Here is a 14,641-nt window from a genome sequence, read left to right on the forward strand (position 1 = left end):
AGAGAAGGAGAGGAGAGAGAGAAGAAGAGAGAGAGGAGAGAGAGGAGAGAGAGAGAAGAAGAGGAGAGAGAGAGAGAGAAGGAGAGAGCGAGCATGTGTGTGTGCATGCACACACACACACACTCTCATGCACACATGTGGTCACCCAGGCAGCTATGAGCTATGCAGATGGCAGTGGTTACACCAGACCCAAACAAAACCTGCTGCTAGGTAAGCGACAAGAACAGGCTGTGAAGTCAAGATGGTAAGACTCTCTAGGTTCTTCAGAGACAAGCCTGCTACAGCACCTAGGGCCCCAAGGAAACCCCTCTGCCTCTCTTGGTCAACAAAAGAGACCACCCCTCTCCCCAAGGTCTGTGAGGAGGAGAGATACTGGGTGCAATACGTGTGTGGGGTACCTGGGTAGCTTATATGGGGTATATCCTGGATGTCCTCCGTAGCCCAAGCATACTAGGCTCTAGAGAGGGGCACAACTGACATTAAGGCCAGAGGACACCTGCTAAGTGTGCAGGGCCTTTCTTGGGGGTGGGAAATTCATGGCTTGTTCAGGGGACTGACTGCATCCTTGAGCAAACGGGTTCCTGAACCTGTGGCATTGTCTCTGAGAGGTGGCGGGAGCTGGGCTGGGCAGGGGTTCCAGGAGACAATCACCCTTAGCTTTGGGAGACAGCATGATGGACATCCCAGGAAGTCAGTTACCAGGCCTGCCGTCTGAGAAATCTCCACACGACCCCAAACCTCGCCATGCGTATGAGCCCCGTGGGGTCACATTCAGATTCAGGCCTGTGTCTGCATTTCTGACAAGCCCCCAGTGCTGCTGCCCGTTTCTCTCCCAGGGTAAGCCAGAGGAAATCCTAAAGGAAACAGGGTGTTGGATCCAGCTGTGGTGGGTTTGGGGCAAGGCTGCTTGGTGCAGGAAGAGAGCGGGTGGATGGGTGTGGACCTTGGCCCTCAACTCTCCGCTCCTCTTTCCCGCAAGGACTCTGGCCTCTATCAGCTGCCCCAATCTTTGCTGCGGAAACTCTACGACAGCCGCTCCGTCTCTCTGGAAGGATTGCTGAAAGCGCTGAGCAAGGCTAGTGCGGGTAGGAGGAGGCTCTGGAGAGGGAAGGGTCAGAGGGCAGGGCTCTGAAGATGAGTTTTGGGCTGGGAAACCCCTTCAGTGGGGAGGGAGATGGGGGGAGGGGGATGTTCTAGTGAGGGTTGTGATTTGAATTCCTCTCTAATTGCTGCTTTCATCCACTCTTGTGCTGGGCTTCCCAGGACCTAAGGAGACATCACTTCCTCAGAAACGTGAGTAGCTTCTTCCTTATCTGTGCTGACCATTGGCCTGGAGTTCCACGGGCAAGCAGCCAGTCGCCTTTTGGCTGATCTTGACTCAGATGGTGCAGACAATATGCCATCTGTAATTGCTTAGCCAGCCTTTCTGAGTGGGAGATGGCACCAGAAACAAGGAGAGAGCAGGTGCACGGGGCACGGAGACGGTCCCATCCCTCACCGGTTGGTCACTGGGAACTAAGTAGGGACTCCCTGTTGGTAATAAAGACTCTAAGCCGAGGACTTGCTGTGGCAGAAAACTCGTGTAATGTGGGTGTGTGAGTGTTGGGGGAGGGGCAGAAAGAGAAGACAAGCAGATGATGCACCTGCTAGCTGTGGGGTTCAGGCTACAGTGAGAGAAAGAGGAACCAGATGTGGTGACGCACATCTGTAATTCCAGAACTCGGAGGTTAAGAAAGGAGAGATGGAGAGTGCAAGGCTAGCCTGGTGCATAGCAAGTTCTGGGACAGCAACAGGGTAGCCTGGTGCATAGCAAGTTCTAGGACAGCAACAGGGTAGCATGCTTAGACCTTGGGGAAGGAGGGAGGGAGAGAGAGAGAGAATCTAGTCTCAGAAGTCTTGACATGTATGTTAACAAACAATGGCCTTTTCTTTCAGGTGACATGCATGATTTCTTTGTGGGACTTATGGGCAAGAGGAACAGCCAGCCAGGTAGGGTACACCCAGCTGGAGGGTCTGGGTACTGCTAAGAATATGTCAGAAGTGCCTCTCAGTTTGTCACCAGAGAGGAAGATGAGCCTTTTCCCAGCTGTAGTGAGTGTCCGCGTCCCTTTCTTTCTCGGTCAGCTCAGGTCTATAGTCAGGCTCAGTCATGTCCCTGAGCACGGTAGGACAGCCCTGCTGTCCCTGAGCATGGTAGGACAGCCCTGCTGTCCCTGAGCACGGTAGGACAGCCCTGTCGTAGTCGAGAGAGGGACCCATTCTCCCAGCTCTGTCTGTCTTCCAGCGCTGCCTTTCATAGCCAGCCAGTCCTTCACTGATTTGGAAGAATTCTTTTTAACTATGATGCTTGCTCCACCCCAGACATTCACAGTGATGTGGCCGAAGAGAATACCCCCAGCTTTGGCACCCTCAAATAAGCCCCCGGTGCAGAAGAAGGTAAGCTCTGTTGGCTGGAGGGGTGAGGGGGTGAGGGAGTGGGAGCTGTCAGTGTGGCTTTCATAGATGTTACAGAGCACACACCTTTGCCCTAATACAGACTCATCGCCAGTGTCCAGCACACCGCGAGCCAAATGCAGTGACACTCAGAGGTGCACGCACACGCGCACGCACTAATCCACACGCTCTCTTTCATCTCTTTCTCCCGTGTCATCGAGCAGACAGAGGGAGCAGTGATAGGAAGCAGGGAGAGGCATCCCCTGGGTTGTCAGCTGTGCTTTTGGACACTGTCTTCTTGTCATCTGTACAGAAGACGGTGAGATCATCTTGCAGGCCTTGCAGGTCTGATTCACAGCTGAGGCATCTGCCTCCCAAGGAGGCTGAACTGTGACTAGCTACAGCCTCGGAATGTAGTCAGCACAATTCTGGTTTAGGAAGAGATTCAGGCATGCTAAACGTCTGGAAATAGCTGGAAACCACATCCTAGCCACTCAGTGCAGCAGAGTGTTTGAAAGCATGTTCTAAATTCAATATGGACCTCACCTGCCTCTCTTTAGCTGCGTCTCCCTGGCTAACACCTGATGTAACACCATGTCTCAGTTTTACAGGCGAAGCCTTCATAATGGTTCCTGGGACTCTGAGAGTCATCTATATTATGGCTCTTCCGGTCTGGAAGTCGAGCGTGGGGGAGGGTGGGCTGAGAGTGTCCTCATGTGTCCCCGTGGCTGACTTTAGTCTGACTGCTGAAAACCATCTAGGCCAGACCTCAGGCCTGAGTGGGCTGTGAGATTCCTCGCTTGTCCACTAGTGTGAGAGTCCCTCAGGGAAATCCAGTCAACACACAGAAACTTCGGCCTCAATGCCATCCACGCACACATGGCAACAGCAGCTCAATTGATGCCTTCTTTTTTTGCTGGTTTCTAAAGAGAGGAAGACAAGGAGGGGGGGGCGCTGGGAAGCCTCTGCAGTCTGCGCAGCCTCTTTCCTCTCTCCCCTTGCTCTGGGAATTCAGTCACTGGTCTCAGGGTGGCAAGGCGGAGACCCACGAACCTGACCCTCGATACCACCTGTTCATGACTCCTTCAGCCCAGGGACTGGGTCCAGTCCCCCTTACTGTGGGCGAGAGGGCACACAGGGCTGTAATAACTATAACTCCTTGATTACGTGGTGCTCACCATATCATTTTGCTCTCATTAGATGGTTATTTCAGTCCCGCCGATGGCCAGATAATTATACGGGTAGCTATATCTGGGTGACATACTCTCTTCCAACGTTATACACTGGCCATAAAGATAATTACAGTGCAATTTTGCCATAGTATTTTATACAAATGGTAAATGCAAGTGCATTGTGGAAATCTCCTTTTAATATTTGCTGGTGAATCCAAGTTCTTTCAGAGGGACTGAGCCAGTAATTGCAGCTTTCCCAATCCAACCACTGATGGTATTCTAAACCTGTTAGGTGCCAGACAGATGGGACATGCGGTCCCCAGGGGCTAGCATTTAAAGATGATTAGAGGAAGTGGATCAACACGGATGACTGCGCCATCTTATTTCATTCATGTAAAGCTACTGAAAACCGAAGTCATTAAGAGCCTGTCTGGGAAGAAGGACTGTGAACGGGGGAGGGGCAGGGAGGGGCAGACCAGTCCCTGTGGATGGGCTGTGTCTGTACCAGCCTCCTGGTGGGAGAGCTGGCTGACAGGAACTGGGCTCCTCACTTTCCTGCACGCACAGCACAGATCACGACACCAGGACAGTGTTTAGTACACTGTGGGAGGGGCAGGCACCCGCTGCCAGCAGTTAGTCCCCAGCCCAAAGGTTTTCCCTTCTGTAGAGATGGTCATGTCTTGTTCCCTCAGTGGGTGGGTAGGACAGTGGCGCTTTGTAGGACTTAGATGGGATTTTAAAGTTTTATTTATTTGTGTCTTTAGCACTCTGCTCTGGACCCCGACTTCCTCACGAAGACGGTCCCCCGACTAATCCCAGCGCATGCTCTCCGGTTTCCCTTGCTTTGCCATCTCCTCTTGGCTCTCTCCTGCTTGGCACAAAAGCTGCATATGAACAGCCTCAATCCCTTGGGCACTAAGTATCGACTGTGGTCTCGGTAGTGTCCTGCATTAAAAATACAATGTCTCCTCTTCAACAATAAAGGGTTTCACCAAGGAGTGATGTGAGAGATTGGTTGATGAGTGAGTGGGTTTTTCCAGAAATACATATATTCAAAAAGATGATACAGGGCCTACAAAGTGGTTCAGCAGGTAAAGGGGTTGCCACACAGGCCTGATTACCTGAGTTTGATCCCTGGAATTCACCGCGGAAGGAGAGAATGGATCTCAAAGATTGTCATTTGATCCACATTGTGCCATGGCATCGGCCCCTTCTCTTACACACAGACACACACAGACAGACAGACAGACACACACACACACACGCACGGGAGGGGGGAAGGAAGGAAAGAGAGACTAAAATTTAAACAAAAGCACTACACATGACAGTTAAATAAGTACATCTTCATTTTGGACACACTAATTGTTCTAATAGAACCCTAAACAATTCTTCATACAATTAACGTTGGACTTGGTGATTAAAAGAACAGGTATACACCAGATAGGCACACATCTGTAACCCCATTGATGTGGACTATTATTTTAACTAGGCAAAGATGTGTTACGTTTGTTTCTCCTGTAGAATATTACTTTAACTGTGTCAAGGTGTGTTACTTTGGTTTATGTTGTGTTTGTTTAATTTTGGAAGGCAGTTTTTCCTTGCCCACGCAAGGCATCTGATTGGTCTGATAAAGAGCTGAGTGGCAATAGCTGGGAAGAGAAAGGATAGGCAGGGTTGGCAGGCAGAGAGAATAAACAGAAGATAAAGGAAGACTGAGAAAAAAAAGAGGCGAGAAAGAGGGGAACACACCAGGGGTGAGAAGCCAGGCAGCCATCAGCCAGCCAGATATAGGGAAACAGTGAAAGTAAGATATACAGAAAGAAGGTTGAACACCCCAAGGTAAAATGTAGATGAACAAAAACAGGTCAAGTTAAAGAGCTAGCCAGAAACAAGCCTAAGATAGGCCGAGAATTCAAAACTAACAAGTCTGGGTCACTATTTGGGAGCTGGTTGGTGGTCTCAAAGAAAAAGCCTGGAACACCCAAGCACTCGGTCTGGGTCACATAGGAGACTCCGTTTCAAGGGGGGAAAAAACCCCCAAATTTCACATTTGAATAGTTTGAAGTAATCTAATTGTCATAGATCAGTTTTAGAAAAGGGGAAAACAGACATTCTGAAAGGGTTGCCTGTGTTTCTAGGTGAGGCCTGGGAAAATTCAGCCAGCAGCCAGCAGCTCTGGCAAACATACTTAGGGGCTGTGTAAAGATTCTCCCCCCTCCCCGCGTGGGTTCTAACAGATCCAGGGGATGAGATGGTAACCATTCTCGGTGGCGGTTCCCTCCGGGGTATGTCTGATTATTGCTGTCTTTGGTCAGAGCAGCTGTGATCTTCCATTCGCGTTGCTCCTGAGGCTGGCTTATTAACATTCCCATGTGAGGGGAGGTGAAGGCTAGAGGTGAAGGCTAAGGAATCCCTGCTCCTCCCCAGCCACTGCAGGGAACTTCCTGTAGCTCTTTCTAGGTCAGCTGCCTGGACTCCAGCTGGGAAACAGCTTTCTTGAATGTTGCCCATGCTGGGGTGAGGGGCTTTCCCACAAGTAACCCGCTCCTTGAAGTAACCTGAACTCCAAACTCATAGGCTCACCAAGCTGACCTTTAGACACAATTATTTCTTTGGTCTGTTGTTGTCCTCTCTATCTGGGACCGATAAAAATGCCCACACTCAAAAATCCCCAAAACACACACTCATGGATTTTGTAGTATAGCAAGGTTATGGACAAGCAAACACAACTTGATGTAGTTGGGGTGGAAGCTAGACAGGGAGGTTACTACAGAGGCCCAAAGAGAGGTGATGTCCTCAGTATTAACTGGCTGCTGCAGTCACAGAAAGGGCAATCATTACCTCAGGCTCTTCCTTCCTAGTGAATCCATTACCAACCCTTTCAAGACTGCATAGTAGACCCTAGAATGTGGCCTTACATGTCATGGGTGTGGGGGTCTTTTATCAACCTGATTGATATGTTAATGATCACAGTCCCAAGGGGTGGCTCTGTACCCCAATCAGGGAAATCCCTGTGCTCCCAGTCTTAGCCAGGTGCTGTAGTTGTGTAATTGAGCTGGAGAAACGCAAAGATGGCGCTCAGCTTTCCCAAGCACCCCCTGGACCGAGCTTTGGAGCCAGATGCCCTGCCTGCAGTTCTTACACCTCAGGGAAAGTTCTAGTTTCCAACTGGGTCTCCTTTTGACCGACAGCTACACAATCCAGGTGGGAAAAGGAGAGAAAACTCCCATTCACAGCCGGGTCAAGAAGTGACGCACTTGGTGATGTCAAGGACTACGGTTGAGAATGAGAGACACTGAGGATTTCTGAAACAACCTCTCCCTCACCCAAGGAAAGTGGGGGGAATGGGTCTAGGTGGGAGACCATTGGGGAGGGTCAGGTCCTTAAGGATGTGGTGGAGATGCTGAAGTGTAGTTCTTCACAGTCCTTGGCTACTAGCTTGAACAGGTGTTGAGAGGAAACTGCTCATTCGTTCCCAACTGCTTAGACCCAAAATAATCACACAGAAACAATATTGTTTGGCCAATAGCTTAAGCATATTTCTGGCTAACTCTTATATCCTAAACTAACCCATCTCCATTAGCCTGTGTACTGCCACGTGGCTGTGGCTTACTGGGTAAAGTTCCATTTGGGGTCTGTCTCTGCAGGGCTACACGGCTTCTCCTTGACTCCGCTTCCTTTTTCTCACTATTCAGTTTAGTTTTCTCTGCCTAGCTCTGCGTAGCCCATCACAGGCCCAAAACAGCTTCCTTATTCATTGACCCATAAAAGCAACACATATACAGTAAGACTTCCCACACCATTTCCCCTTTTCTGTTTAAATAAAAAGGAAGGTTTTAATTTAACATAGCAAAATTACATATAACAAAACAGGTATCAAGCAAGAATGTTACAATATTTATATCTACTTTATCTTTTATCATAACTAATGAAAACTGTAATTATAACTATCTATTCTTCAACTCCATCAAAGACCTCAGAAGGATATATTACCTAAGTAAACAGGAAGTGCATTGTAAGCAACTTCCAAAACTCTAGAATTGACAGAGACATCTCACTGCCTGAACAGTCACCCAAAGTTCTTTTTTGGTTTGGTAACATTGGAGCACCCATCTTCAGCCTACAGGCCATAGTATTCAGCAGACTTTTCCATGAAGCAGGAAATTTGAAGATCTGTTCTGCCTTGTACTGACAAAGTTCATCAGTTGCTTTCTTCTGTGTCCCGCAGAATGTCTGGCAGACTCTTTCATGAAGCAGGAACCCCAAAGGATGGTCTCACCTTTAGGCAAGTTCAACAATCATTTTTCTGTGGGTCCTGCGTGTCCATTCACAGTCCAGGCAAGAGCAGTTTCTTGCCCAAATGGCTAACAAAATCTATGAGGAGCCTCTTCAATTCCCATCATCCTTTTGAAGTAATGGGTGCTGCCAGGAGCAGATGTGTCTCATTGTCATGAAAAGTCCTAAGTTTTTAAAACATTTTAAATGCCATATTTTGAAGGTCTTTGAAAGATTTGAAGAATCCCTATCTAATTGGAATATATCTCTATATATCTAAAAACCCTAACTAGGGGCTAGAGAGATGGCTCAGCAGTTAAGAGCACTGACTGTTCTTCCAGAGGTCCTGAGTTCAAGTCCCAGCAACCACATGGTGGCTCACACCCATCTATAATGACATCTGGTGCCCTCTTCTGGGGTGTAGGTATGCCTGCAGGCAGAACACTGTACATAATAAATAAATACTTATTTAAAAAAAAACCCTAACTAACAAGCTTGACTATTATAGATGATTATCTATTAACCTATATTTCTTAATTATACATTACATTTAAAATGAGTACACAAACACAAGACCTTAATCAAGAGCAAAAATATACATATAACAAAATTCACCTTAAATTTGTATTCAATAAAGCAAGATCCATATCAATGCAAATCTGTATAGCATATCTTCCTTTAAATATAAACAAGCATTTATAAACAATATTTGGGAATTTGGACGTAGTTTTCTTCAAACTGCTTTCTGCTTTTTGTTGGACAAAGTGATTTTTGGGGGTGTTCATGGCGACATTTCAGGAGGGTCTTGCTCCACAAACCACATTAGTCTGGAATTAATCCATAGGTTCTCATCTTCTGTGGAAACAAAAGCAAAACCTCTTTTCCAAAGCAACAAATCCCTAGACCCAAATTTTGGAATCAAGATACCTTTAAAATATATAGGATGGTTTAGTTTAGCAGCCCATACGATGAAATACCTCTTTGTACTTAGCTCCTTCACAGTCAAAAAATTAAAAGAAAACACAATAGTGTACATAATCCAGACTCTCTGTGTATTTTTCATCTTTTGTGGCTTATTTGTTTTTACTCTATTACTTTTTATTATTTATCTTATTATCTTTACTCCTTTAATCTATGAATGTCTGTACATTCTATATTACATTTACTGTCTCTTTACTCTTTTTTTCCTCTCTCCCAAGCCTACATATATTTTTTTTAAACACACTATATCTCGTTTAGAGGTCTTTTATGTCTGAATCTGTCCTAGTGTGTATATGAAATCCTTTTCTGATAAGAAGCATTTCTTAAAGTGTTAAGCATATTACTAAGGCTGCTTTGCCTTTTGTCTCTGCCTAGCTCAACATGGCGGAGGTCTGTTTAGCGTGAGCTATGCTCCCAACCCCATTTTCACAGTGGGTCTATGTTTGTTGCCATTGAGCAAGTTGTAGCACTCTGCTCACAAACTCCATTTACATGCTCGAACTCCTGAAAGAGCCAGAGTTCATCCTGGCAGCATGGCCCAGGAAGCTGCTGTTTGGAAAAACTGCCCCTTTTTTTCCTGCTACCACTGAATCAGGAAGAAAGAGCTCTCTTAAAGGAATCATGCCTCTGCTTGCTCCTAACACAGCAAGAAGCTGAGTTAAACTCTGTTTTGTTTTTTTTGTTTTTGTTTTTTTTTTTTTGTATCTAGAATTCCATTTCAAGCTCTCTCAGGTTTTTGTGTAAATGTAGTTACCCACGTTGGTGTACCAATCTGTTGTTGGAAGCCACCTGTTTGTTCCCAGACTTGAAATAACCACTCAGAAACTATATGATTTGCAATACTGTTTGGCCAATAGCCTAATCATATTGCTAACTAACTCTTACATCTAGAATCAACCTATTTCCATTATTTTATATTTTACCATGAGGCTCATGACATCCTTTAACTCTGCCTACTCTCTCTCTCTCTATGTAGCTCTTCCCGCCTGGCTATATTCTGTTAAGCCATTGGCTGAAAGCAGCTTCTTTATTAACCAATAAAGACAACAGATATACAGAAGGACTTCCCACACCAGGGAGGGGCCAGAGGAAGGACTCAGTTATCTTTGAGGGGTTGCCCATGCCCTGATGCTCATATGAGCAGTGCAGATTGCACTTGGTCCATCTTTTTTTGGGGGGGGAGGCGGAGCAAGGGACCTGGGAGGAAGGGGAAGCAAGTGTGATTGAGGTGAATTGTGTGAAATTCCCAAGTAATCAATAAAAATATTATGTTGCAAAAAAAAAAAAAAAAGTCACCGTACTCCAGATAGAGCCATTCCCTAAACACCTATTTGACCTTCCAAAGTGAGCCTTCTGCAGAGCATTTGATACACGTTTGCGGGCGTGGGAGAATTTCTTAGGGCTGTGAAAGCCCCATGAGTTGGTTCTGCTCAGACCTGGAGTCTGGCATTGTATGCTAAGCTGCTGCAATTGTCTGCCAAGTAGAACGTAGATGCAGAGAGGTTGCTCTCTGGTGGGGCAGGCGGATATTACAGCGCCAGGGATACCAGAAAATCAGTCTCTAAAAATCTCTCTCCCCCTCTCTTTCTTTCCTCACTACTTAGCCCAGGCTGGCCTCAGATCCCCCAAATCCTCCCGCCTTCTAAACGCTGGGCATTTGATGCCACATTCATCTTAAATTCCTATTTACTGTACCAAAGAAGCAAGGTGGGATTGAGACCCTCCTCTTCCTGTTCTAAAGAGGTCAAAGTCTACAGAGACCCAATCCCCCTACTAAAGTCCTTCCCTGAAGTTGTGTGCACACGTAGCTGTTCTACCCAAATCCACAAAGTCCCCCAAAAGCCAACAAGGAGACTGAGTCCTGTATGCAAAGAGCCTTTATTTTATGCAAGTTTGAAAACTTGGTCTCTCCACATGGCCAACATATTGGAATAAGTGCAGAGCCCCGAGCTTGGTTAGAGTTGGGTTTTATAGTAGTAAAGGTGGGGGTGAGGGGTTTCTAAGGTTCAGGACCCCTGATTGGCTGACATTTGGGTAGGGGTGTCCTGATGAGTGTGTACTGGCAGGTGGTCCTATCTACAGCAGTTGGAACTTTAGGCATTTCCTTTGAATGGTCTGTTCTTGGGTGGTACTCAGGTAATCTTAGTTTATGGTCCTTCCTGCAACCAGGTGTTACTTCAGGATAAACTACTGAGACTCAGGCCTCCATTAAACTTGATGGCAGAGTCCTACTCTGGCAGGTGATAATGGCTGGAAGTAAAGAACTTCCTTTGGGTGGTCTGTTCATATGTTGCTGACCATGGCTGGCTCCTGCAGTGGCATTGTGACCGTGTGGTGGCTGTCTTCTCACAGCGCTAGGGAACAAACAGCACACTTTGGTCTGCACCTTTCCGGTGGTTTGCTAGCTGGTGAAGCTGACTGAGCTCTCTCCAAAGAAGACTAGGGCAGCTGGTGAGAGAGGTGGAGCAGATCTGGTGAGACCTGTGCCTGGCTCTAGAGTCATGCCTGAGCTCTGGGCTCTGCCTTGCCCAGTTGGGGGAGCTCTGGGAACTGCCTTGCCCAGCTGGGGGAGCTGGACCTGTCATTGGAATAGAACATCAACTTTCGAGTAACTCTCCCATTGCAGAGCACAGTGAACCCCCTCACCCCAAACTAGAAGAACAGGTTGCATGACTGTTGTGCAAACTTTTGTGGGAGACAAATATCTATTCACCCCAAAGAAGACACCAATGGTAGACCAAAGATAACTCCACCTGAATCTAGCTTGGTTTGTGAATGAAAAAAGAAGAAGAAGAAAAAGGAGGAGGAGGAGGAGGAGGAGGAGGAGGAAAGAAATGAAAGGTGACTGCTCCTAGGTGGAGGAGGTTTATTGTAGCTACATGAGAGAGTACAGCCAGAGGCAGGGACCTCTGGGAGAGTCCAAAGTGTACATGACCCTGATCTGTACATGGGGAGAGAAGGAGGAGGAAGAGAGAGAAGAAAGCAGGTGAACCCAGTGCAGCAGCCACAAAGCCCAGGGGTACAAAAAGAGTGGGTAACCAAAACTGCTGGATTATATAGGGAAGGGCAGCCAGGGCCCTGGTCTGGAAAGTTCAGGGTGGGGGTGGGATATGCCAGCCAGGAGGGCCCTGTAGCAGGTAGGGCTTGAGAAATGTAGGGAGAATCTGGCCGGCAGTGTCCGCTTTGATATGTTAAACAGGTATCTCATCCTTTTGTCCCAGGTTGGAAACCTAGCTTGGTAAACCAATGCGTTTAATTAGGAGCTTGAGTGAGGGGTTATTTATAAGTTTATAGGCGTATGGGTAATTTACAGGGGTAAATTACTGAAGAAAACTGTCTCAGCAATCGTGAGCCGCTCATCCACCCTCCGGTAGATGGGTGTCCTCCAAGCCCGCGACCATCAGCTGCCCGTGTCTAGTTTCTGGTCAGTTTGCTACCTGCTAGGGTCGAGAGAGAGAGAGAGAGAGAGAGAGAGAGAGAGAGAGAGAGAGAGAGAGAGAGAGAGAGAGAGAAGGGAACCTCAACTGAGACAGCCTCCACGTGATGAGGCTACAGGTAAGCCTGTGGGAGCATGGTCTTGTCGCAGATCTGTATGGGAGGGCCTAGCCCACCGTGGATGGTGCGGCTCCTAGGCAGGTCACGAGGTAGGAGAAGCAAGCCAGTAAGTAAGCCGTGTTCTCCCTGGCCTCCGCTTCAGTTTCTGCCTCTGGGTTCCCTCATGGCTTCCCCTCATGATTTGTCAGCCCATAGAAAAACCCCTACGTCAGGGTTTAGTGGCCGAGGAGTACTTTGGCCATTGGGGCCAAGGGATGCTTCAGAAATCACACCATGCAACAGATCATGCAAGCCATTTATTGGGGGGTGGGGAGCGAAAGGCCACCTCTAATGGAGGCAGGAGAAAAGTGGGCCAGTGATGGCGGGGACTTTTTAAAAGGGCATGCATTTCACATTTGGCGGCTGGTGATGACATTTTGCTTTTGGTCGCTGGTGCTGAGTTGCTCAAGGTGGGCTGGGATGTGGGGGTGGTGGGGAGTGGGGAGTTCTCAGGGGAGAGAATCTGGTTCCTAACACCCTATGAGTTGCTTTGGTCATGGTGTTTTTATCACAGCAATGCACACCCTAAGGAAGACACTGCCCAGATGTCCCGGAAAGGAGTGGAACCCCTTAGGTCCCCCACCAGTTGCAGCCACTGAGGATGGTGGTCCGCCACAATCCCCCTTCCCTTGACCCTTGTGTTCTTTTCTGCCTCTCCTTCTGTTAAACCTGAGATTCTTGAGGAGGAAAAAACAAAAACCAAGTCCACAGCTGTCCAACTAAAGCAAATTGTATTTTGGGGTACACCCGGGACTGGCCAGCTGGCTGCCTCCCTCCCGTCAGGATTTGAGAGAGCAGCCCCCACTGGCATCCTGAAGAGGTTTGGTAGTTATACATTGTCAGAGGGATACAGAGAGAAGGGAGAAACGGGGTTGCAAGAAGTTGACTTCAGCCCTTAGAAACAGGAACTTCTTTTTAATTAGAAATAGAAACCTTATTTTGCAAGGATTTAACACAGGACAAACATGAACTATTCTTTAACAAGGGTTTAACAGCAGACAAACAGGAACTTCTTAATTACAATTGAAAACCTTAACTTGCAAGGACTTAACACAGGACAGACAGGAACTTAATTCCCTATCTGTCCTAATGGCAAACAGAACGTTCAACCTGCCAGGTATAGTCTTCCTGTTTCTGTCTCCCATTAACTTGCGAGGGAGATGGAGGAAGAGAAGAGATGGTGGTGGCGGGCCAAACAAAACTAAATTGATACGAAAATGTCACAAAGAAATTCATTACTTTGTAAGTAACTATAGGAGAGAAGGTAGACCTTTCCTATAAATCAGAGACGGGGCAGGGCTTCTTAAATACCCCCCCCCCCAAGAGATCAAGGGGCTTAGTCACGTGATGATCTGATCTGTGCCAGGAACTTCACAGTTCAAAAGGGCAGCAATCTTGTCATCGCCAGAGGACGGACCTGGCTAATAAATCTTGACTCTCTGTAGTCTTTGATATGCCACTTGCTCTCAGTGTCATCTACCACTTGGTGGTGGGAATGAAAACACACCATTTACCCATGAAAGAAATACTGACTGGCCAAACTGGCTTAGATTAGTTAACAATACCTGCTGCGTCTTCTCCTTGCTATTTACCCATCAAGAATTACTACATCCTGCCGTATGCCTATTCTGGAGTTGCGCCTGGATATCTACTGTAGGCAGGGGGAGACAGCTTTGGTTTTCCGGCTAGTCTGGAGCAGGAGCATTGGAAGAGAGGGATCGGGAGGGTGAAGGCGAGCAATGTTGGTCTACTCAGGGAACCCAGTTTAGGAAGTGGCCGAGGTTGTCAAGGTGCAGGGAATCTGGAGGAGAGAGGGTCAGTTTTGGACTATCAGAAGAGCTTCCCAGGGACCTAACCTGAAATACTCCGTTCATCCATCCACTCCTGTCCCCCATGCCACACACTCACACACACCTATGCCCGCATAAATTCAGAAAGCACCTAGGAAGAGTGACAAACAAAAGGCGAAATACGGGCTCTTGCAAAACCACGGATTCCTGCCTTCAGAAAGCTCACAAGAGGAGAATAAATTAACCAAATAAGCGTGTAAGTCTTTGTAAAGCTGTTGGAAGACAGGCTTGAACCCGGCTTTTCACTCCCCAGGGGCTAAGTGTGGGCTCCTGGCTCCGCCCGGCCGTCGGGGGGCGCTGCCTCCTCCCGTGCGGCGGGGGGCGCTGCGGGCCGTG

The 14,641-nt window shown here is 47.7% G+C and overlaps 1 protein-coding gene across 2 annotated transcripts in view; it reads left to right on the forward strand.

The window, feature by feature from the left end:
• The window catches only part of Tac3 (tachykinin 3), a 6,765-nt gene extending 2,162 nt beyond the window's left edge, over positions 1–4,603 (forward strand). For both annotated transcript variants that reach the window (XM_005358017.3, XM_005358018.2), the window contains exons 3-7: positions 980–1,085; positions 1,264–1,293; positions 1,936–1,989; positions 2,362–2,436; positions 4,370–4,603. In XM_005358017.3, the coding sequence (XP_005358074.1) occupies positions 980–1,085; positions 1,264–1,293; positions 1,936–1,989; positions 2,362–2,417 (246 nt within the window). In that variant the 3' untranslated portion in view covers positions 2,418–2,436; positions 4,370–4,603. The remainder of the gene's footprint in view (positions 1–979; positions 1,086–1,263; positions 1,294–1,935; positions 1,990–2,361; positions 2,437–4,369) is intronic.
• The last annotated feature ends 10,038 nt before the right edge of the window (positions 4,604–14,641 follow it).

This window comes from Microtus ochrogaster, chromosome 24, assembly GCF_000317375.1.
Source record: "Microtus ochrogaster isolate Prairie Vole_2 chromosome 24, MicOch1.0, whole genome shotgun sequence".
NCBI classification, from domain to species: domain Eukaryota; kingdom Metazoa; phylum Chordata; class Mammalia; order Rodentia; family Cricetidae; genus Microtus; species Microtus ochrogaster.